The sequence below is a fragment of the Pristiophorus japonicus genome, chromosome 15 (genome assembly GCF_044704955.1).
Source record: "Pristiophorus japonicus isolate sPriJap1 chromosome 15, sPriJap1.hap1, whole genome shotgun sequence".
Lineage (NCBI taxonomy): Eukaryota > Metazoa > Chordata > Chondrichthyes > Pristiophoridae > Pristiophorus > Pristiophorus japonicus.
The window spans coordinates 12,434,993-12,460,550 of NC_091991.1; the positions used below are offsets into that span (position 1 = coordinate 12,434,993).

The following is a 25,558-nucleotide window of genomic DNA, read 5'->3' on the forward strand; positions in this document are numbered from 1 at the left end:
TTCTTATTGGCCTGTACAACCACCAGTGCTGGTACAGTCACGCCCAACGGAGGGAAGTTGTGGTGAATTTCAGGAGAATCTTTGGGAAACTCCTCCCTGACTACCCAAGGCAATAAAGAGTGTTCTCGAAGATCATGGTTACTCCTGAGGCATCAGTGGACATCATTGAACTATCCCCTCTACCCATGTGTACCAATTTCTGAACGAGCACAGGACTGACTGTGCATGGTCTGAAATAGAAACATAGAAACATCGAAAATAGGTACAGGAGTAGGCCTTTCGGCCCTTCGAGCCTGCACCACCATTCAATAAGATCATGGCTGATCATTCCCTCAGTACCCCTTTCCTGCTTTCTCTCCATACCCCTTGATCCCCTTAGCCGTAAGGGCCATATCTAACTCCCTCTTGAATATATCCAATGAACTGGCATCAACAACTCTCTGCGGCAGGGAATTCCACAGGTTAACAACTCTCTGAGTGAAGAAGTTTCTCCTCATCTCAGTCCTAAATGGCCTACCCCTTATCCTAAGACTGTGTCCCCTGGTTCTGGACTTCCCTAACATCGGGAACATTCTTCCCGCATCTAACTTGTCCCGTTCTGTCAGAATCTTATATGTTTCTATGAGATCCCCTCTCATCCTTCTAAACTCCAGTGTATAAAGGCCCAATTGATCCAATCTCTCCTCATATGTCAGTCCCGCCATCCCGGGAATCAGTCTGGTGACCTTCGCTGCACTCCCTCAATAGCAAGAACGTCCTTCCTCAGATTAGGAGACCAAAACTGAACACAATATTCCAGGTGAGGCCTCACCAAGGCCCTGTACAACTACAGTAAGACTTCCCTGCTCCTATACTCAAATCCCTTAGCTATGAAGGCCAACATACCATTTGCCTTCTTCACTGCCTGCTGTATCTGTATGCCAACTTTCAATGACTGATGAACCATGACACCCAAGTCTCGTTGCACTTCCCCTTTTCCTACTCTGCTGCCTTTCAGATAATATTCTGTCTTTGCGTTTTTGCCTCCAAAGTGGATAACCTCACATGTATCCACATTATACTGCATCTGCCATGCATTTGCCCACTCACCTAACCTGTCCAAGTCACTCTGCAGCCTCCGAGCGTCCCCCTCACAGCTCACACCGCCACCCAGTTTAGTGTCATCTGCAAACTTGGAGATATTACACTCAATTCCTTCATCCAAATCATTGATATATATTGTAAAGAGATGGGGTCCCAGCTCTGAGCCCTGCGGCACTCCACTAGTCACTGTCTGCCATTCTGAAAAGGACCCGTTTATCCCGACTCTCTGCCAACCAGTTCTCTATCCACATCAGTATATTACCCCCAATACCATGTGCTTTGATTTTACACACCAATCTCTTGTGTGGGACCTTGTCAAAAGCCTTTTGAAAGTCCAAATACATCACATCCACTGGTTCTCCCTTGTCCACTCTACTGGTTACAGCCTCAAAAAATTCTACAAGATTTGTCAAGCATGATTTCCCCTTCATAAATCCATGCTGACTTGGACCGATCCTGTCACTGCTTTCCAAATGCGCTGCTATTTCATCCTTAATAATTGATTCCAACATTTTCCCCACTACTGATGTCAGGCTAACCGGTCTATAATTACCTGCTTTCTCACTCCCTCCCTTTTTAAAAAGTGGTGTTACATTAGCTACCCTCCAGTCCATAGGAACTGATCCCGAGTCCATAGACTGTTGGAAAATGATCACCAATGCATCCACTATTTCTAGGGCCACTTCCTTAAGTACTCTGGGATGCAGACTATCAGGCCCCGGGGATTTATCGGCCTTCAATCCCATCAATTTCCCCAACACAATTTCCCGCCTAATAAGGATATCCTTCAGTTCCTCCTTCTCACTAGATCCTCGGTACTTCCGGAAGGTTATTTGTGTCTTCCTTTGTGAAGATAGAACCAAAGTATTTGTTCAATTGGTCTGCCATTTCTTTGTTCCCCATTACAAATTCACCTGAATCCGACTGCAAGGGACCTACATTTGTCTTCACTAATCTTTTTCTCTTCACATATCTATAGAAGCTTTTGCAGTCAGTTTTTATGTTTCCAGCAAGCTTCCTCTCGTACTCTATTTCCCCCTCTTAATTAAACCCTTTGTCCTCCTCTGTTGAATTCTAAATTTCTCCCAGTCCTCAGGTTTGTTCCTTTTTCTGGCCAATTTATATGCCTCTTCCTTGGATTTAACACTATCCTTAGTTTCCCTTGTTAGCCACGGTTGAGCCACCATCCCCGTTTTATTTTTACTCCAGACAGGGATGTACAATTGCTGAAGTTCATTCATGTGATCGTATATGTTTGCCATTGCCTATCCACCATCAACCCTTTAAGTATCATTTGCCAATCTATTCTAGCCAATTCTCACCTCAAACCATCGAAGTTACCTTTCCTTAAGTTCAGGACCCTAGTTTCTGAATTAACTATGTCACTCTCCATCTTATTAAAGAATTCTACCATGTTATGGTCACTCTTCCCCAAGGGGCCTCGCACAACAAGATTGCTAATTAGTCCTTTCTCATTACACATCACCCAGTTTAGGATGGCCAGCTCCCTAGTTGGTTCCTCAACATATTGGTCTAGAAAACCATCCCGAACACACTCCAGGAAATCCTCCTCCACCACATTGCTACCAGTTTGGTTAGCCCAATCAATATGTAGATTAAAGTCACCCATGATAACTGCTGTACCTTTATTGCGTGCATTCCTAATTTCTTGTTTGATGCTGTCCCCAATCTTACTACTACTGTTTGGTGGTATGTACACAACTCCCACTAGCATTTTCTGCCCCTTGGTATTCCGTAGCTCCACCCCTACCGATTCCACATCATCCAAGCTAGTGTCCTTTCTTACTATTGCATTGATTTCCTCTTTAACCAGCAATGCCACCCCACCTCCTTTTCCTTTCTGTCTATCCTTCCTAAATGTTGAATACCCGTGGATGTAGAGTTCCCAGCCTTGGTCACCCTGGAGCCATGTCTCCGTGATGCCAATTACATCATACCCGTTAACTGCTAAATGCGTAGTTAATTCGTCCACCTTATTCCGAATATTCCTCGCATTGAGGCACAGAGCCTTCAGGCTTGTCTTTCTAACACACTTTGCCCCTTTAGAATTTTGGTGTAATGTGGCCCTTTTTGCTTTTTGCTTTTTGCCTTGGGTTTCTCTTCCCTCCACCTTTACTTTTCTTCTTTCTATCTTTTGCTGCTGCTCCCATTCTACTTCCCGCTGTCTCCCTGCATAGGTACCCATCTCCCTGCCATATTAGTTTAACTCCTCCCCGACAGCACTAGCAAACACTCCCCCGAAGACATTGGTTCCGGTCCTGCCCAGATGCAGACCATCCAGTTTGTACTGGTCCCACCTCCCCCAGAACCGGTTCCAATGTCACAGGAATTTGAATCCCTCCCTTGTGCACCACTCCTCAAGCCACGTATTCATCTGAGCTATCCTGTGATTCCGACTCTGACTAGCACGTGGCACTTGTAGCAATCCTGAGATTACTACTTTTGAGGTCCTACTTTCGTCTTGTAGGACCTCATCCCGTTTTTTTACCTAGATTGTTCATACCTATATGCACCACGACAACTGGCTGTTCACCCTCCCTTTTCAGAATGCCTTCCCCCCCATCCGAGACATCCTTGATCCTTCACCAGAGAGGCAACATACCATCCTGGAGTCTCGGTTGCGGCTGCAGAAACATGTATCTATTCCCCTTAGAATTGAATCCCCTATCACTATAGCTCTCCCACTCTTTTTCCTGCCCTCCTGTGCAGCAGAGCCACCCACGGTGCCATGAACTTGGCTGCTGCTGCTCTCCCCTGATGAGTCATCCCCCTCAACAGTACCCAGAGCGGTGTATCTGTTTTGCAGGGGGATGACCGCAGGGGACCCCTACACTACCTTCCTTCCACTGCTCTTCCTGTTGGTCACCCATTTACTATCTGGCTGTGTACCCTTTACGTGCGGTAAGACCAACTCACTCAACGTGCTATTCACTACCCTGGGTCGAGCTTCTCTACCCTGCGGAGCACCGACCAAGGTCACAGATGTCTCGCCCACCTTCAATAGCCCTGTCAGTCACCCGCTGCCATGTGCTAGTCAGAGTAGGAATCGCAGGATAGCGCAGATGAATACGTGGCTTGAGCAGTGGTGCAGCAGGGAGGGATTCAAATTCCTGGGGCATTGGAACCGGTTCTGGGGGAAGTGGGACCAGTACAAACCGGACGGTCTGCACCTGGGCAGGACCGGAACCAATGTCCTAGGGGGAGTGTTTGCTAGTGCTGTTGGGGAGGAGTTAAACTAATATGGCAGGGGGATGGGAACCAATGCAGGGAGACAAAGGGAAACAAAAAGGAGACAAAAGCAAAAGACAGAAAGGAGATGAGGAAAAGTGGAGGGCAGAGAAACCCAAGGCAAAGAACAAAAAGGGCCACTGTACAGCAAAATTCTAAAAGGACAAAGGGTGTTAAAAAAACAAGCCTGATGGCTTTGTGTCTTAATGCAAGGAGTATCCGTAATAAGGTGGATGAATTAACTGTGCAAATAGATGTTAACAAATATGATGTGATTGGGATTACAGCGATGTGGCTCCAGGATGATCAGGGCTGGGAACTCAACATCCAGGGGTATTCAACATTCAGGAAGGATAGAATAAAAGGAAAAGGAGGTGGGGTAGCATTGCTGGTTAAGGAGGAGATTAATGCATTAGTTAGGAAGGACATTAGCTTGGATGATGTGGAATCTATATGGGTAGAGCTGCAGAACACCAAAGGGCAAAAAACGTTAGTGGAAGTTGTGTACAGACCTCCAAACAGTAGTAGTGATGTTGGGGAGGGCAGCAAACAGGAAATTAGGGGTGCATGCAATAAAGGTGCAGCAGTTATAATGGGTGACTTTAATATGCACATATTAAATAACCAAATAACCAAACTGGAAGCAATACGGTGGAGGAGGATTTCCTGGAGTGCATAAGGGATGGTATTCTAGACCAATATGTCGAGGAACCAACTAGGGGGGAGGCCATCTTAGACTGGGTGTTGTGTAATGAGAGAGGATTAATTAGCAATCTCATTGTGCGAGGCCCCTTGGGGAAGAGTGACCATAATATGGTGGAATTCTGCATTAGGATGGAGAATGAAACAGTTAATTCAGAGACCATGGTCCAGAACTTAAAGAAGGGTAACTTTGAAGGTATGAGGCGTGAATTGGCTAGGATAGATTGGCGAATGATACTTAAGGGGTTGACTGTGGGTGGACAATGGCAGACATTTAGAGACCGCATGGATGAACTACAACAATTGTACATCCCTGTCTGGTGTAAAAATAAAAAAGGGAAGGTGGCTCAACCGTGGCTATCAAGGGAAATCAGGGATAGTATTAAAGCCAAGGAAGTGGCATACAAATTGACCAGAAATAGCAGCGAACCCGGGGACTGGGAGAAATTTAGAACTCAGCAGAGGAGAACAAAGGGTTTGATTAGGGCAGGGAAAATGGAGTACGAGAAGAAGCTTGCAGGGAACATTAAGACGGATTGCAAAAGTTTCTATAGATATGTAAAGAGAAAAAGATTAGTAAAGACAAACGTAGGTCCCCTGCAGTCAGAATCAGGGGAAGTTTTATAACGGGGAACAAAGAAATGGCGGACCAATTGAACAAGTACTTTGGTTCGGTATTCACAAAGGAGGACACAAACAACCTTCCGGATATAAAAGGGGTCAGAGGGTCTAGTAAGGAAGAGGAACTGAGGGAAATCCTTATTAGTCGGGAAATTGTGTTGGGGAAATTGATGGGATTGAAGGCCGATAAATCCCCAGGGCCTGATGGACTGCATCCCAGAGTACTTAAGGAGGTGGCCTTGGAAATAGCGGATGCATTGACAGTCATTTTCCAACATTCCATTGACTCTGGATCAGTTCCTATCGAGTGGAGGGTAGCCAATGTAACCCCACTTTTTAAAAAAGGAGGGAGAGAGAAAACAGGGAATTATAGACCGGTCAGCCTGACATCGGTAGTGGGTAAAATGATGGAATCAATTATTAAGGATGTCATAGCAGTGCATTTGGAAAGAGGTGACATGATAGGTCCAAGTCAGCATGGATTTGTGAAAGGAAAATCATGCTTGACAAATCTTCTGGAATTTTTTGAGGATGTTTCCAGTAGAGTGGACAAGGGAGAACCAGTTGATGTGGTATATTTGGACTTTCAGAAGGCTTTCGACAAGGTCCCACACAAGAGATTAATGTGCAAAGTTAAAGCACATGGGATTGGGGGTAGTGTGCTGACATGGATTGAGAACTGGTTGTCAGACAGGAAGCAAAGAGTAGGAGTAAATGGGTACTTTTCAGAATGGCAGGCAGTGACTAGTGGGGTACCGCAAAGTTCTGTGCTGGGGCCCCAGCTGTTTACACTGTACATTAATGATTTAGATGAGGGGATTAAATGTAGTATCTCCAAATTTGCGGATGACACTAAGTTGGGTGGTAGTGTGAGCTGCGAGGAGGATGCTATTAGGCTGCAGAGTGACTTGGATAGGTTAGGTGAGTGGGCAAATGCATGGCAGATGAAGAATAATGTGGATAAATGTGAGGTTATCCACTTTGGTGGTGAAAACAGAGAGACAGACTATTATCTGAATGGTGACAGATTAGGAAAAGGGGAGGTGCAACGAGACCTGGGTGTCATGGTACATCAGTCATAGAAGGTTGGCATGCAGGTACAGCAGGCGGTTAAGAAAGCAAATGGCATGTTGGCCTTCATAGCGAGGGGATTTGAGTACAGAGGCAGGGAGGTGTTGCTACAGTTGTACAGGGCCTTGGTGAGGCCACACCTGGAGTATTGTGTACAGTTTTGGTCTCCTAACCTGAGGAAGGACATTCTTGCTATTGAGGGAGTGCAGCGAAGGTTCACCAGACTGATTCCCGGGATGGCGGGACTGACCTATCAAGAAAGACTGGATCAACTGGGCTTGTATTCATTGGAGTTCAGAAGAATGAGAGGGGACCTTATAGAAACGTTTAAAATTCTGATGGGTTTAGGCAGGTTAGATGCAGGAAGAATGTTCCCAATGTTGGGGAAGTCCAGAACCAGGGGACACAGTCTAAGGATAAGGGGTAAGCCATTTAGGACCGAGATGAGGAGAAACTTCTTCACCCAGAGAGTGGTGAACCTGTGGAATTCTCTACCACAGAAAGTTGTTGAGGCCAATTCAGTAAATATATTCAAAAAGGAGTTAGATGAAGTCCTTACTACTAGGGGGATCAAGGGGTATGGCGAGAAAGCAGGAATGGGGTACTGAAGTTGCATGTTCAGCCATGAACTCATTGAATGGCGGTGCAGGCTCGAAGGGCCGAAAGGCCTACTCCTGCACCTATTTTCTATGTTTCTATGTTTTCTATGTATATCTCCCTCCGCTTCCCCCGCCTCCCTGCTTTGGCCATTCCACACGTTTAATGCCATTTCTCTCACACAGTTATCTCCCAACCCTTCCTCATTTGGATTGACTTGCCCGTGTCCTGGAGAGTCTGTATTACTAGCGAAGATCATTAAGCAATCCATCTTATCGGTTCCCTCGAAGAGCTTCATTAATAAGCTCACCTCAGAGTTACATCGTTTCAAAACTAATCATCCTGTGATCAAATAACGGCTGATGGAATGTTGCTCCCATTTTCCAGACAGCAGCATTGATGGTTCTGCTATTCCCATTTACACCTCCTCTGCACCATCCTTTGTTTCTTCACTTGTCCCATTACCATCTCTGTTCGCCTTACACTATTATCCCTTTTGTCATTTAATTGCTCCTGCCTCGCACCCTATCACAGACCTTCCCCATTGTTCCTTCCTCCCTGCCCCCTTTCCCTGCCTCTGCACTTGCTTAAAAGCTGTTGGGGGGCAGTATTGCCCCTGTTTTGGAGGCGTGTTAGTGCCTCCGGGGGACAGGAGGGAGGGAATTCTAGAGCTTAAGGGCCTCGGCAACTGAAGGTACGGCCACCAATAGTGGAGCGAATAAAATCGGGGATGCACAAGAGGCTAGAATGTTACGGTTTTAGGGCTGAAGGCGGTTGCAGGGATATCGAGGGGCGCGGGCCATGGAGGGATTTGAAAACAAGGATGAGAATTTTAAAATTGAGGTGTTGCCGGATCGGGAGCCAGTGTACGTCAGTGAGCACAGGGGTGATGAGTGAGCGGGACTGGGTACCAGTTAGGACACGGGCTGCCGAGTTTTGGATGAGCTCAAGTTTATGGAAGGTGGAAGATGGGAAGTCAGGTGGAGAGCGTTGGAATAGTCGAGTCCGTAGGTAACAAAGGCATTGATGAGGGTTTCAGCAGCGGATGAGCTGAGGCGGGACAGAGACGGGCGATGTTACGGAGGTGGACGTAGGCGACCTTTGTGATGGAACGGATGTGAGGGTTCGGAAGCTCTGTGACGTTGCGGACGGTCTAGTTCAGCCGCAGACTGCCGTGCGAGAGGGATGGCTAGCGGATGGAATTTGTGGAGGGGACAGAAGACAATGCATACCTACCACTTAAACATCTGGGAGTCTGTGGCCAAAGACTGCTCTAAGTGGAGGAAGAGCATCCGAGAGGGCGCTGAGCACCTCGAGTCTCGTCGCCGAGAGAATGCGGAAGACAAGCGCAGGCAGCGGAAGGAGCGATCGGCAAACCAGTCCCACCCACCCTTTCCCTCAACGGCTGTCTGTCCCGCCTGTGACAGAGGCTGTAATTCCCGTATTGGACGGTTCAGTCACCTAAGAGTGGAAGCAAGTCTTCCTCAATTTCGAGGGACTGCCTATGATGATGATGAAACATCACCAAATTGGGCTACTAAATGTCAACAGCTGGGGTTATTGTGCGTGAACGGTTATTTTTGTTAAATCAGTCTTCCATGTGTATTCACTCATAGTGTTACAGGGATGATTCTGGAAACAGCTGTTCCTGCTCCAAATAAACCGAGCACTTAAGGACGCTGTAAAGTGGTCTGGTAATGGTAATGGATTTAGCTTTTTAGCTGATATTACCGACTGACTGTTTAAAAGGTGGGCGTTGCAAAAGGTGGGGATCGTATAGCCAAAGGACGGTGTGAGTGGCCCTGATCAGTCTGTGCTATCTGAGCATTGCACTGAAGGGCTAACTTCGATCCCTGCCACAGACTCTGGGCCTGGATTTGCGGTCGAGGGCTTCCCGCAGGCGAACAGCTCCAAACGGCAGGAAAAAGCACGAACCTGCCAGATGGACCCGGAGGTTCACAGACTCGCGCGCGGTTCACGGAGGGTGGAAGATGGCAGGCGGGTTGCAAGCGTCCCTGGGATCACACGGGCCACACCAACCAATCAAAAAGGGGGATTCACTTAACGCTAATGGGGATTCCACTTACGTATGGCGTCCCCTAAAAAACACCAGTTAAATAAAAATAAATTACATTTTCAAAATTAATTAAAATACAATTAAATTAAACATTCAAAACAAACATTTTATTTTTGGAAAAATAAATGTAAACATTTTAAAGTGGCTAAAAATAACCTATTTTTATGTTAAAATAATTAAAAAATATATATTTATTTAAACCCTTACGCTGGTAAAAGAGGGTCCTATGCCTGCTTTTACCAGGCCGTAGGGTTTCAGGGTCATTTGCTGGGCAAATAGCCCCACTCTCTGCCCACGAATGTCCCTTTCCCAGGGGACACGAAGGAGCTGCCAAGCTGAAACTTGACAGATCGCGAAGTCCCGGGTTCTCGCACAAGCATAGCGTACGTGGAAAGTGGAAACCTGCGGGGCCCTTACGGCCCGCGTGCGCACCGCAGTCACAGGGCCCCGGATCATCCGGGCCCTCGCACTGGCCAGTGCCCAACTGCGTCAGCGCTTCAGCGAGACGGAGAGATGGCAAAAGAAGGGCCCTTTAAACTGCAGCTTTAACACAGCGGACCCCAGCCCCCCCCCCCCCCGAGATAAGGGACATCCCACCGGTCCCACGGTAACTGCCTGCGTCATGGCAACCGGCACTGCAGCTTGTGTTTCTCATCAGGCGCTTCAATCGCGAAAGGGACGGGCAGGAGAACACAAAACCCTTTCACATTCAGAAGAGCAAATTGAAATTGCCATCCGCCAAGACTATTATTGCTTTTAATATTAGTGCTTCAGACTTCTTCACATCTGGGTCCTGGCATCAACGATACGCGTCACTCCACCGGGTTTTATTGTCTGAAACACGCAAAGATCAGTCTTTTTGCAACTGATTTCTAACCATTGCGAGGACAGTGTGCACAGACTGGGCTTGTATTCTGAGTATAGAAGATTAAGGGATGATCTAATTAAGGTGTTTTAAGATCATTAAAAAGATTCGATAGGGTAGATCGAGAGAAACTGTTTCCTCTGGTGGGGGGAGTCCAGAACAAGAAAGAAAGACTTGCATTTATATGGCGCCTTTCACAACCATCGGACGTCTCAAAGCGCTTTACAGCCAATGAAGTACTTTTGGAGTGTTGTCACTGTTGTAGTGTGGGAAACAAGGGGGCATAACCTTAAAATCAGAGCTGGGTCATTCAGGGGTGATGTCGGGAAGCACTTCTTCACACAAAGGGTGGTGGGAATCTGGATTTCTCTCTCCCCAAAAAGCTGTTCAGGCTGGGGGGCAATTGTAAATTTCAAATCTAAGATTGATAGATTTTTGTTAGACAAGGGTATTAAAGGTCACGGATCCAAAGCGGGTGGTGGAGTTAAGATACAGATCAGCCATGATCTCATTGAATGGAGGAACAGGCTCGAGGGGCTGAATGGCCTCCTCCTGTTTCTAATGTAACTGGGTTGAGGGGCTGAATGGCCTCCTGTTCTATAAGGGGTTTAAATGGTGATTTCCATCACCTCGACACTTTCAGACCACAGCTGTGACCCGCAGCCCCCGATGGTGTATGTGACCTCAACAACCCTGCCCAATAATTAAACAGAACGTTTAGCTATCTCGCGGCTTTTGCTCCTGCTATGTAAGACAGACAGACCAGTCCAGATGGTGTTCAGTAAGTATACAGAGGTACTCAGCCTTTGGACAAGCAGCTCTAAGGTGTCGGTGGCAGTTTGGGAGACGGGCAGGATCCTTGGCTGTCAAAGCTTGTCGCTCGTCCAGGTGCCTGCAACATAACCAGTTCACAGCTCAATTACTCCAAAACCAACAATTGTGGATTTTGCTTTTATTTAGACAGAAAGAATTACTTGCATTTCTATAGCACCTTTCACGACCGTGGGACGTCCCAAAGCCCTTTACAACCAATGAGGAACTTTTTTTGAAGTGTAGTCACTATTATAATGTAGGAAACGCGGCAGCCAATTTGCGCACAGCCAGCTCCCACCATCAGCAACTTGATAATGACCAGACAATCTGTTTCTTTAGTGATGTTGATCGAATTATAAATATTAGCCCAGCACACCGGGTATAACTCCCCTGCTCTTCTTCGAAATAGTGCCATGGGATCTTTTCCGTCCACCTGAGAGGGCAGACGGGGCCTCAGTCGAACAACTCATCCGAAAGACGGCACCTCAGACAGTGCAGCACTCCCTCAACACTGCACCGGGTGCTTCAGTCTGGATTTTCTACTGAAGTCCCTGGAGTGGGACTTGAACCTACAACCTTCTGACTCAGAAACAAGAGTGCTGTCCACTGAGCCACGGCTGACACCTAAGTAAAGAATATGGAATTTCGATGAGAGAAAGTCCAGGCTCGGACACCAGGCGAAAAGCTCAACTGAGGGGCAAAACTGGGGTCCTGGATTTTGGGTTTTATAAATAGGGGCTATTACAAGGTCATAAAATCATAGAAAGTTACAGCATGGAAGGAGGCCATTTCAGCCCAGCGTGTCCGTGCCGGCCGACCAAGAGCTATCCAGCTTAATTCCACTTTCCAGCTCTTGGTCCGTAGCCCTGTAGATTACGGCACTTCAAGTGCATATCCAAGTATGTTTTAAATGTGGTGAGGGTTTCTGCCTCTACCACCCTTTCAGGCAGTGAGTTCCCACACCCCCACCACCCTCTGGCTGAAGACATTTCCCCTCATATTTCCTCGAAATCTCCCATTATTTTAAATCTATGCCCCCTGGTTGTTGATCCCTCCGCCAAGGGAAACAGGTCCTTCCTATCCACTCTATCCAGACCCTCATAATTTTATACACCTCAATCAGGTCTCCCCGCAGCCTCCTCTGTTCCAAAGAAAACAGACCCAGCTTCTCCAATCTTTCCTCATAGCCAAAATTCTCCAGTCCAGGCAAGATTCTAAAAATCTCCTCTGCAACCTTTCCAAAGCAATCACATCTTTCCTGTAATGTGGTGACCAGAACTGCACACAGTACTCCAGCTGCGGCCTAACCAGTGTTTTATACAAAAGCAAAATACTGCGGATACTGGAATCTGGAATAAAAACAGAAAATGCTGGAAGTCTCAGCAGGTCAGGCAGCATCTTTGGAGAGAAAGCAGAGTTAACGTTTCGGGTCGATGACCCTTCATTTATACAGTTCAAGTATAACCTCCTTGCTTTTGTATTTTATGCCTCGACTAATAAAGGCAAGTATTCCGTATGGCTTCTTAACCACCTCATCTACCTGGCCTGCTACCTTTAGGGATCTGTGGACATGCACCAAGGTCCGTTTGTTCCTCTACACTTTTCAGTGTCATACTATTTAATGTGTATTCCCTTGCTTTATTAGACCTCCCCAAATGCATTACCTCACACTTCTCCAGATTGAATTCCATTTGCCACTGTTCTGCCCACCTGACCAGTACATTGATATCTTCCTGCAGTCCGCAGCTTTCTTCTTCATTATCAACCACACAGCCTATTTTAGTGTCATCTGCAAACTTCTTAATCACACCCCCAACATTCAAGTCCAAGTCATTGATATATGCCACAAAAAGTAAGGGACCCAGCACTGAGCCCTGCAGAACCCCACTGGATACAGCCTTCCAGTCACAAAAACACACATCAACCATTACCCTTTTCTTCCTGCCTCTGAACCAACTTTGGATCCAACTTGCCACTTTGCCCTGGATCCCATGGGCTTTTACTTTTGTGACCAATCTGCCATGTGGGAACTTATCAAAAGCTTTGCTAAAATCCATATACACTACATCATACACACTACCCTCATCAACCCTCCTGGTTACCTCCTCAAAAGATTCAATCAAATTAGTCAGACACGACCTTCCCTTAACAAATCCATGCTGACTGTCCTTGATTAATCCATGTCTTTCCAAATGAAGATTTATCCTGTCCCTCAGGATTTTTTCCAATAATATTCCCACCCCTGAGGTTAGGCTAACTGGCCTGTAATTACTCGGTCTATCCCTTTCTCCCCTTTTAAACACAGGTACAACATTAGCTGTCCTCCAGTCCTCTGGCACCACACCTGTAGCCAGAGAGGATTGGAACATGATGGTCAGAGCCTCTGCTATTTCCTCTTTTGCTTCTGAGATACATTTCATCTGTGCCTGGGGATTTATCCACTTTCAAAGCTTCTAAGCCCTTTAATACTTCCTCTCTCACTATGTTTATTTCATCTAATATTTCACACTCCTCCTCCCTCATTGCAAAATCTGCATCGCCTCTCTCTTTTGTAAAAACAGATGTAAAGTATTAATTAAGAATCATACCCACATCTTCTGCCTCCACATACACATTTCCTTTATGGTCTCTAATAGGCCCCACCCTTTCTCGCATTAATCTCTTGCTCTTAATGTATTGATAAAACATCTTTGGGTTTTCCCTGATTTTACTTGCCAACATTCTTTCATGCTCTTTCTTTGCTTTCCTGATACCTTTTTTAATTGCGCCCCTGCACTTCTTATACTCCTCTAGAGTTTCTGAAGTATTACGTTCTCAGTATCTGTCATAAGCTTCCCTTTTTTTCATTACCTTTACCTGTATGTCTCTTGACATCCAGGGGCTCTAGATTTGTTAGCCCCACTTTTTTTTAAAAAAGGAAACATACTTGCTCTGTACCCTCAGGATCTCCTCCTTGAATGCCTCCCACTGCTCTGACACTGATTTACCATCAAGTAGTCGTTTCCAGCCCACTTTGGCCAAAGCGCATCTCAACTCAGCAAAATTGACTTTACCCTAATTCAGAACTTTTTTTCCTGGTCCACCTTTGTCCTTTTCCATTACTACCCTAAATCTTACTGAATTATGATCACTAGCACCAAAATGCTATCCCACTGATACCCCTTTCACCTGCCCCAATTCATTCCCCAAAACCGAGTCCAGAACCGCCCCCTCCTTTGCTGGGCTTGTTACATACTGGCTAAAGAAGTTTTCCTGAATGCATTTTAGGAATTCCGCACCCTCTGTACCATTCACACTACTTGTTTTCCCAGTTAATATTAGGGTAGTTGAAATCCCCCACTATTACAACCCTATAGTTTTTGCACTTCGCAGCAATTTGCCCAGATATTTGTTTTTCTATCACCCTTTGACTGGGGGTCTATAGTATACTCCCAGTAGTGTGATCGCCCCTTTTTTGTTTTTCAATTCAACCCTTGTAGCCTTGTTTGATGACCCCTCTAACATATCATCCCTTCTTATAGCTGTAATTGTTTCTTTAACTAATATTGCTGCCCCCCCCTCGTTTCTTTTAACCCCCTCTCTATCCCGTCTGAAAACCCCGTAACCGGGAATATTGAGCTGCCATACCTGCCCCTCTTTCAGCCAGGTCCTACCATCATGGAGCTTCCTTTCCCCTACAAACAGTAATCCTCGACCAATCCATGTTCCAAACACCTTTGGTTTTTAAATGCACATAACGCACAGCAAAAGCACATAGTACAGCTCTCCCCTTGTCCCCGTCACCTCCCCCTTTTATGCTCATCTGAATCTCTGCCGACAGTGTAGATCTTGTCCATTGATCACTGTTATTTTCTTCAAATCCTCCAATGGGCAATCACTTGCGACTTCTAAACTGCCTTTGAGAAGACTGGACTTCAATTTGACAGAATATATAGAAAAATAAATGGAAGTGGCGTCTTCAATGGGCATGGAACAATCTGATACGTTAGAAAGGATTGGTGAAGGAGCTGGTTATGAAGTTTCTCGCACCAGTTTAGAATGTCACATTGCACTGGGTCACCGTCATCGTCGAGCAGTTTAATTACGGTTATATTATCTGCACTTTTCACGACTCGTGGCATTTCCGCCCTTGTTACATAAAGGTTAGCAAGCTCTGAGCAGGTGCTTATTCCCGAATGTGTAAAGCATCAAATCGTGAATTGTCACTGCCTTGTTGAGTTTCAAAAATAATTTTCAACTTAAATTGAAAGTGTTCATTCTATAAGTAGAATTGCAGACACTCTGGCAGAAATTCAAGGCAGCAAAATTAATCTGAAATTAAAACAAAAGATGCTGGGAACACTCAGCAGGTCAGACGGTTCTAGCGAAGGGTCATCGACCTGAAACGTTAACTCTGTTTCTCTCCCCACAGATGCTGCCTGACCCGCTGAGTGTTTCCAGCATTTTCGTAGAATCATAGAAATGTGCAGCACGGAAGGAGGCCATTCGGCCCATCGTGTCCGCGCCGGCCGACCAAGAGCTATCCAGCCTAATCCCACTTTCCAGCTCTTGGTCCGTGGCCCTGTAGGTTACGGCACTTCAAATGCACATCCATGCACTTTTTAAATGTGCTGAGGGTTTCTGCCTCTATCACCCTTTCAGACAGTGAGTTCCAGACCCCCACCACCCTCTGGGTGAAGAAATTTCCCCATATATCCCCTCTAAACCTTCTACCAATTACTTTAAATCTATGCCCCCTGGTTGTTGATATTATGTCTTTGGATGCTCTGATAATGACTCCACGAGGCAATGTATTGCACTTGAACTGTTGTGACCTTAGTCCATTTAATGTAACTCCAGAGTGAGGATCACACATGGTGGCCTGCCTGTACAGGTAACCTACAAGTCTCCCACTGCAGTGCCCTCTGGTGGCACACCTTAGTGACCATACAGCTGGTGTACAAGTTTCCCATAGTAGTGGCCTCTGGTGGCACATCATATGTAATGGTACAGGCAGTAATGTGTCTAGATGCATGACATCTGACCCCTCTGCTAAGGGAAACAGGTCCTTCCTATCCACTCTACCGAGCCCCCTCATAATTTTATACACCTCAATAAGGTCTCCCCTCAGCCTCCAATGTTCTAAAGAAAACAACCCCAGCCTATCCAATCTTTCTTCACAGCTAGAATTCTCCAGGCAACATTCTTGTAAATTTCCTCTGCACCCTTTCCAGTGCAATCACATCTTTCCTGTAATGTGATGACCAGAACTGCACGCAGTACTCTAGCTGTGGCCTATTTTCTGTTTTCATTTCAGATTTCCAGCATCTGCAGTATTTTGCTTTTGTATCAGTAAAGTTAATCGTTAGCTTCAGCAAACCGGACCACGTTGGGCCTTCAGTCTCTGAGCTGTGGCTCTCTCGCCTCTGAGTCAGAAGATTGTGGTTACAAATTCCACTCCACAGACTTGAGCACAAAAATCCAGGCTGACACTCCCAGAGTGAGTGCGGTGTCATCTTTCAGATGAGACGTCAAACTGAGGTCCTGTCTGCCCTCTCAGATGGATGTAAAATATCCTGCGCCATTATTTCGAAAAAGAGCAGGGGAGTTATCCCCGGTGTCCTGGGCCAATATTTATCCCTCGATCAACATCACTAAAAACAGACTGTCTGGTCAATATCTCATTGCTCTTTGTGGGAGCTTGCTGTGCGCAAATCGGCTTCCACTTTTCCCACATTACAACAGTCACTACATTTTTTTTTAAGTACTTCATTGGCTGTGAAGCGCTTTGGGATGTCCAGAGGTCATGAAAGGCGCTATAGAAATTCAAGTCTTTCCTTTATTCTGGGTGATGTGATTTCCATATTAAGAATCATTTGGCCCAATGTGCCGTTCCGGATTGATGGGTTGACCACACCACCCACTTTATGGTCCTTAGCCACTTTGGATCAGGGTGACGGGACTGGGAGTGCAAGGACAAAGAATTTACCCATATGTTCCATCAAACTTTTCCTTTCCTCAAATGCTGATATAGCCTTCCCTGGCAAGTTACGACTCATCAGGGGTAATTTTTCAGCACGTCACTCCCTTTAGTGAAGCCTGGTTAGCAGAGGCTGACACTCCCAGTGCAGTCATGATTAGGTCCCATAGTGTTATAGCCCTCTCCCCTCTCCCAGTGTGGGTATAGTGACCCTATAGTATTATAGCCCTCTCCCAGTGTGGGTACAGAGTGACCCTATAGTGTTATAGGCCTCTCCCAATGTGGGTACAGTGACCCTATAGTATTATAGCCCTCTCCCAGTGTGGGCACAGAGTGACCCTATAGTGTTATAGCCCTCTCCCAGTGTGGGTACAGTGACTCTATAGTGTTATAGCCCTCTCCCAATGTGGGTACAGTGACCCTATAGTGTTATAGCCCTCTCCCAGTGTGGGTACAGTGACTCTATAGTGTTATAGCCCTCTCCCAATGTGGGTACAGTGACCCTATAGTGTTATAGCCCTCTCCCAGTGTGGGTACAGTGACCCTATAGTGTTATAGCCCTCTCCCAGTGTGGGCACAGAGTGACCCTATAGTGTTATAGCCCTCTCCCAGTGTGGGTACAGTGACCCTGTGGTGTTATAGCCCTCTCCCAGTGTAGGTACAGTGACCCTATAGTGTTATAGCCCTCTCCCAGTGTGGGTACAGTGACCCTATAGTGTTATAGCCCTCTCCCCTCTCCCAGTGTGGGTACAGTGACCCTATAGTGTTATAGCCCTCTCCCCTCTCCCAGTGTGGGTACAGTGACCCTATAGTGTTATAGCTCTCTCCCCTCTCCCAGTGTGGGTACAGTGACCCTATAGTGTTATAGCTCTCTCCCAGTGACAGTACACAGTGGGCCCTATAGTGTTATAGCCCTCTCCCCTCTCCCGGTGTGGGTACAGTGACCCTATAGTGTTATAGCTCTCTCCCAGTGACGCCCTATAGTGTTATAGCCCTATCAGGTGAGAGTCCTTTGGGAATTGACACGTTCACAGCCACCCCAGTGGTACTAAAAGTTCTGCCAACATGACAATATTGGGAAATGGAAAACAGTTTTTAAAAATGTGCGTCCCAGTGTCAGTAATCCCAGGAAGTGCATGTCTCAGATACAGAGTAAAGTCTCAATCAGCAATGTACCCCAGCTCACAATCAGGAGGAAAATCCTGCAGTATGTGTTTTCAATTTCCACACTCAACATCCTCACAGCCTGTGAGTAAGATTGTCACCGTGTGTGAGAGTGAGATTGTCACTGTGTGTGAGAGTGAGATTGTCACTGTGTGTGAGAATGAGATTGTCACCGTGTGTGTGAGTGAGATTGTCACTGGGTGTAGAAACATAGACATAGAAAATAGGTGCAGGAGTAGGCCATTCGGCCCTTTGAGCCTGCACCGCCATTCAATGTGTTCATGGCTGAACATGCAACTTCAGTACCCCATTCCTGCTTTCTCGCCATACCCCTTGATCCCCATAATAGTAAGGACTACATCTAACTCCTTTTTGAATATATTTAGTGAATTGGCCTCAACAACTTTCTGTGGTAGAGAATTCCACAGGTTCATCACTCTCTGGGTGAAGAAGTTTCTTCTCATCTCGGTCCTAAATGGCTTACCCCTTATCCTTAGACTGAGACCCCCTGGTTCTGGACTTCCCCAACATTGGGAACATTCTTCCTGCATCTAACCTGTCTAAACCCGTCAGAATTTTAAACGTTTCTATGAGATCCCCTCTCATTCTTCTGAACTCCAGTGAATACAAGCCCAGTTGATCCAGTCTTTCTTGATATGTCAGTCCCGCCATCCCGGGAATCAGTCTGGTGAACCTTCGCTGCACTCCCTCAATAGCAAGAATGTCCTTCCTCAAGTTAGGAGACCAAAACTGTACACAATACTCCAGGTGTGGCCTCACCAAGGCCCTGTACAACTGTAGCAATGCCTCCCTGCCCCTGTACTCAAATCCCCTCGCTATGAAGGCTAACATGCCATTTGCTTTCTTAACCACCTGCTGATCCTGCATGCCAACCTTCAATGACTGATGTACCATGACACCCAGATCTCGTTGCACCTCCCCTTTTCCTAATCTGTCAGCATTCAGATAATAGTCTCTCTGTTTTTACCACCAAAGTGGATAATCTCACATTTATCCACATTATACTTCATCTGCCTTGCATTTGCCCACTCACCTAACCTATCCAAGTCACTCTGCAGCCTCATAGCATCCTCCTCGCAGCTCACACTGCCACCCAACTTAGTGTTATCCGCAAATTTGGAGATATTACATTTAATCCCCTCATCTAAATCATTAATGTACAATGTAAACAGCTGGGGCCCCAGCTCAGAACCTTGCGGTACCCCACTAGTCACTGCCTGCCATTCTGAAAAGTACCTATTTACTCCTACTCTTTGATTCCTGTCAGCCAACCAGTTCTCAATCCATGTCAGCACTCACTGTGAGTGAGACTGTCAGTGTGTGTGAGAGTAAGATTGATAGCGGGTGTGAGTGAGATTACCGCACAGTGTCGGAGCTTAATCAAAGATGGAGTGCGTCATTTACCTCATTTTGCACCTGGTGTGATTTGTACATATGATGGAAGTTGGGTATCTCGGCCCTCCATTTTTTGAAGAAGATAGCGTGATTCCTACCATCAGCAATGCCTTGACTGGACCCCATCTTCAATCTTTGCCCGACAATCACTGGGGTGAATTCAACTGAATTCGCTGGGCGGGGAACCCATGGGATCGGGATGGTTGACGGTTTTACACCCCGCCTATTATTGACTTAAAAGAAGAATAAAACTAGGCGGGGTATAAAACCAGCGTTGCTCCCATTCCCGTCAGTTTCCCGATGGGCAGGTTACATTAAAGTTGTCCTCATTATTTCCTGTCTAACCAACAAAGAGTCACCACGAGACGGATGGACGCCCCGAGTGCTAGTGTTACCTCCGCCAGTGGGTGCCAATGGGCGATGGGTTTACGAGGGTATGCCAGCATTTCGTTCCAGTGATCACGTCCAAGCCCTTCTGCATCTTGACCTACTCGACACACCCCAATCACCTCATTGTGACTGACCCTGTGGATGCGTGGAAGGAACAGGTTGTTAGAGAGAAGAAATGCAGCAATGAGCTCAAAGGCAGAAACCACACAACACAACGCAGTGACCAAATATCCTGCCTAAGTTTAGATTTGTTGGGTGAATCGTGTGGCTATTAGACCTTAGGGGAACACCCGACAGCACTAGCATTACTCCTTTTAATTCTCACACGCTTCCGCAAGAACATTCTGCTATTGACTATTACTGTTGAGAAACTGGGCTCACACAGGCTAAAGTCTTCTCACCGCAGACTCTTCCACCCTGGCGAGAGAGAGCCAGGATCGCCAACACTCTCCATCTGGACTAGTGCACCTCCCCCACTGTATGTAGCCTCCTGCAGGATAATGGGGGTGGGGTGGGGTTTGCACTAGATCTACCCAAACCAATAAGGGACCTTCCCCCAACCCCAGGAACTTTGGTGGGATGAGCTCCGGATATCCGAGGCAGGCATATTCTGAAACTAACGGCAAGTTGCAGTCACCGCAGGTTCTCGTACTCTGATATATTTGTCTCCTTCAACTGTACTAATCCCCGTTAAATAATTCCTGGCACATTTCCAGGTATTCACCACTGAAGATTGCTAATTTCGGTAATTAAGCTCCTTCAGCTCACAGAAGAGATCGCAAAGCAGGTGAAAGGAAACTCACCGATCATAGTCCATCACTGTAATGGAGAGGCTGACCTGCTCCATATTCTCTGGAGGGATGTCAAAGATAATGGCCTCGTTGTAAACCGGGTTGAGTGTGTTCTTCTTTGTAGTGGTTTTTCGCTTTTTCAATCTTCGCCCCTCACAAATTAGAGACACCTTAACGTACGGGTCTGAAAGATGAGAAGATATTTTTACTGAGACAAGTGACTCACCTCCTGACTCTCCAAAGCCTTTCCACCATCTACAAGGCACAGGTCAGGAGTGTGATGGAATACTCTCCACTTGCCTGGGTGAGTTGCAGCTCCAGCAACACTCGAGAAACTCGACACCATTCAGGACAAAGCCGGTACCGCTTGATTGGCACCCCGTCCACCACCTTCAACATTCACTCCCTCCACCACCGGCGCACCGTGGCTGCAGTGTGCACCGTCGACAAGATGCACTGCAGCAACTCGCCAAGGCTTCTTCGGCAGCACCTCCCAAACCCGCGGCCTCTACCGCCTAGAAGGACAAGGGCAGCAGGCGCATGGTAACACCACCACCTCCACGTTCCCCTCCACATTACACACCATCCCAACGTGGACACATATCAGCCGTTCCTTCATCGTCGCTGGGTCAAAATCCGGAACTCCCCCACTAACGGCACTGTGGGAGCACCTTCAACACACAGACTGCAGCAGTTCAAGAAGGCGGCTCACCACCACCTTCACAAGGGCAATTAGGGATGGGCAATAAATGCTGACCTTCCAGCGATGCCCACATCCCAGGAATGAACACAGAACAGCAATGACTTCTGATGTCTATTGACAAAGCTTGTGACTAAAGTTTTTGAAAACATGCAAACCCATCTACGATTGTATTTCTCTCGGGTCACAATTTTCAGTCATCTATCTTTGCAACACTCCCTTAATGAATCTATTTTATTCTGAAAGGCATGCCTCCCTGACCATCTTCCCCATCCCTGTCACGAGTTCGGTTTCTTTGACAACCATACCGGAGAATCCTGTAATGTCCATGGCTTTAAGGTTCCTGCATTTAATGACCGTCAGCATCAACCGTCCAGCTGTTGGAAGGTAGCAAAGAGAGAACATGATCTCCCCTAAATCCACGCTCTCCTATCAGAAGAGAAAAAATTATTAAAGCTGCACTTGGACCTTTCTCCAAGGTGTTAACCTTTTAGATATGTTCAGAGGCAGTAATCTCAATCAGTAATTCAAAGCTGAACATGGAATTATTCCACAAAGGAATCTGATTTGTCACACTGCTCGTCCCACATCCAGTTTTGGTTGAGTACAAATTTCCTCCAATTAAATACTGGGAAGACAGAAGGCCATTATCTTCGGTCCCCGCCACAAACTCCATTCCCTCGCCACCAACTCCATCCCTCTCCCTGCCCTCCATCTCACGCTGAACCAGGATGGTCACAACCTTGCCGTCCTATTTGATCCTGAGCTGAGAAAGAAAGTGTGAGAAAGAGAAAAAGAAATAGTGAGAAAGAGAAAAATAAAGAAAGAAAGCGAGAGAAAAAGGAGAGAGGGAGCGAAAAAGAGAGAGGGAAAGAGAGAAAAGGCGAGAGAAAGAAAGAACGAGCGATGAAAGTCAATGAATTACTTCTGAAGTGTAACCTCTGTAGACAAACTGTGGCAACCAACATGCACACAGCAAGTTCCCACAAACAGCATTGGCTGTGTTGGTTGAGGGAAGAATATTGGCGAGGACAGATGATGCCATGGGATGTTCTGTGTACACCTGAATGGGAAGATGGGTCCGTGGTTTAACATCTCATGTAAAAGATAGCGGGGGTAAAACTGATCTTGGGCGAGAGCACAAGTCAGGCGAGAGCGAATCAGAGCGCGTCTTACACCCGGCCCGAATTTCTTTTCCATTGAAGTCAACTTCAACACTGCCAGTTGGTTATTTGCACAACTGTCAAAGATCACTTTCACCCCCAGTAACACTGACAGTGCAGCATTCCCACAGCAGGGCGCTGCAATATCAGTCTGGATTATATGCTCAAATCCTGGGCCGGGGGCTTGAGCTCAACCTTCTGACGAAGATGCAAGCGTGCTACCAATTGGACACCTGGGGACGTTGCTAACGCCAATGAGGTTTATATTATTGGCATCAATCATACTCACTGTTGTGACACAAATGATGTCCCTCCAGATTGTGTCATCCTTGGGAAGGTCCAGCAGTTCGAACAGGTTATCTACAATCACCTCTCCAATCATGTCATGTCTAGAAAACCGGTCAAAGTCAAAAACACTGAAGTGCAGCTTCCTGTTGTTGAGATGGTCGAACGGCACTGGAAACTGAAACGTCTCGTCAAAGATGGGATTGAGCGTCTTTCTGTGAACTCGAGTCTGGAATTTCTTTTGCCGATCTGGGAGGAGGTAAATTTTAACATAAGGGTCTGAGGTTCCGGAAAAATCCTTTGCCGGCAAGTCCAAGGATTTGAGAATTGTTACGATCAAATGCTCGCTCTCATAATCGTACTTCAGAGTAAGGTTTAACTTTCCACTGGTTTTTATATCCTTGTCGCCTTCCTGTGAGTCGACTGACTTCTGTTTGTAGAGCTCGGGTTTAATTCGGCCAATACTGGTGGTGGTCTCTCCTCTCTGTAAACTGTCCATGCTGAAATCAACACTCGAAACATGCATTTGTCTTGGCAAGTGTCTTCTAAAGGAATTATGCCTGCAAAAAAAGGCACACTACCTTATGAATCAATCTTAATATCATGTAGTGTTACTGTATTGGCTTCAAATCAGATCAAAGTTGCATGAGATCCAACTTTTACACATGGTTTTAGCATCTCCTTCCCCCACTGCCCCAACCCAGACTCCGAGGACCAGATAGCAAAACGTCACACTTTAAAACCGCAATCTAAGGCTCTGTCATAGCTCTTAAAGAAAGGCTAGTGTAACTGACTCAAAGGTTTGCTTAACATAGGATGGTCCGTCTAGCTCACCTTCTCCCACTCTGGGAGTTCCATGATCCAACGAGAATGGGGTTGTTGACCAATCACAGCGATCGATCTCCATCAATGAGTCTACAACAGTCCCAGACATGAGGTGAGGAAAACCCCCAGTGGGGGAGAGCTTTGGGAACCACAGGTCCAAAGTCCCCCATTCCCCCCGAGCTCACTGCACTCACCACACATGGCTCACATTACAGTATCCCAAAATATTATTTTCTGAAAGAAATCTATCTTATTTGCATTGGAATGAATGGACACGAACTGCTCCCACCGTCTCGCTGGGGAGCCTGTCCCATAGATTGACCACTCGCTCACTGAAATATTGTTTCCACAGATTCGTTTTGAATTTTCCCTCCTTCAAGCGCAGGCCGTGTCCGCTGATTCTACTGTTCTGGACACGGCGAGACAGGTGGTCATGGTCTGCACTATCATAATCATAGAATCATAGAAATTTACAGCACTCAAGGAGGCCATTCGGTCCATTGTGTCCGTGCCGGCCGACCAAGAGCTATCCAGCCTAATCCCACTTTCCAGCTCTTGGTCCGTAGCCCTATAGGGGCTTCAAGTGCATATCCAAGTACTTTTTAAATGAGGTGAGGGTTTCTGCCTCTATCATCCTTTCAGGCAGCGAGTTCCAGACCTCCACCACCCTCTGGGTGAAGACATTTCCCCTCAAATCCCCTCTAAACCTTCTACCAATTACTTTAAATCTATGCCACCTGGTTATTGACCCCTCTGCTAAGGGAAACAGGTCCTTCCTATCCACTCTCTCCAGGCCCCTCATAATTTTATACATCTCAATCAGGTCTCCCCTCAGCCTTCTCTGTTGCAAAGAAAACAACCCCAGTCTATCCAATCTTTATCCAGTCCCTTTTCACTTTTCACTGTTCCAAATGACCAAAGATTCCAAAGGGAAGGCCAATAGGGAGCTCTGGTGAATTGATAGCGATCCTTCTGGGTGTTGAAAAGCTGCTACAATATCGTTCACACCTTGCTGGTCAATGCTCTAACTGTGCAGAGTAATGATAACGACAGCCTCGTTACATAGCTCGCGCAGGAAACTAATTGAGGCTTTAATTGTTGGCATTGCTTTACTACTGTTAGTTATGACATGATTTTTATCTGTTTTATCCCGACATTAATGTTATGTAGGACATTAAGTACACACTCTGTGTTAATTCATATTGCACATTAAAATTGAATTATCATTTTGCAACACAAGTTATTGAAACATTGGAATAACTAAAAAAGAGGCATAATCCAGTCAGAGTTATAATAATGATCTACATATATGTATAGGGCCATCCTGTGGCCCACACTGGGAGTGGAGATCATAGAATCATAGAAAGAGACAGCACAGAAGGAGGCCACTCGCCAAGAGCATGCAGAAATCAAGCGCAGGCAGCGGAAGGAGCGTGCGGCAAGCCAGTCCCACCCACCTCTTCCTTCAACGACTGTCTGTCCCACCTGTGACAGAGACTGTAATTCCCGTATTAGACTGTTCAGTCACCTGAGAACTCACTTTTAGAGTGGAAGCGAGTCTCCCTCGATTTCGAGGGACTGCCTATGATGATGATGATGAGAGCATGGTCCATTCTGTGACCCGCACTGGGGCCGGAATTTTGCCGGCGCTGAGAGGGCGGGATCGGAGCTGGGTCCGCTGTCAAAATAGAAAAGATTGACAATGGGTCGGGAGCCCGCAGTCAATGTTAGTTTCCCAAGTGTCGGGTCTGTCAGTGCTTTACTGACCCGACACCAAGTGACGGGGG

The 25,558-nt window shown here is 46.5% G+C and overlaps 1 protein-coding gene across 2 annotated transcripts in view; it reads right to left on the reverse strand.

Annotated features, from left to right (window-relative positions):
• Positions 1 to 11,085: 11,085 nt before the first annotated feature.
• syt10 (synaptotagmin X) overlaps positions 11,086 to 25,558 on the reverse strand; it is a 73,160-nt gene continuing 58,687 nt past the window's right edge. For both annotated transcript variants that reach the window (XM_070901558.1, XM_070901557.1), the window contains 5 exons: positions 22,951 to 23,506; positions 21,807 to 21,927; positions 20,811 to 20,982; positions 20,013 to 20,142; positions 11,086 to 11,157 (listed from right to left, as the gene is read on the reverse strand). In XM_070901558.1, the coding sequence (XP_070757659.1) occupies positions 11,086 to 11,157; positions 20,013 to 20,142; positions 20,811 to 20,982; positions 21,807 to 21,927; positions 22,951 to 23,506 (1,051 nt within the window). The remainder of the gene's footprint in view (positions 11,158 to 20,012; positions 20,143 to 20,810; positions 20,983 to 21,806; positions 21,928 to 22,950; positions 23,507 to 25,558) is intronic.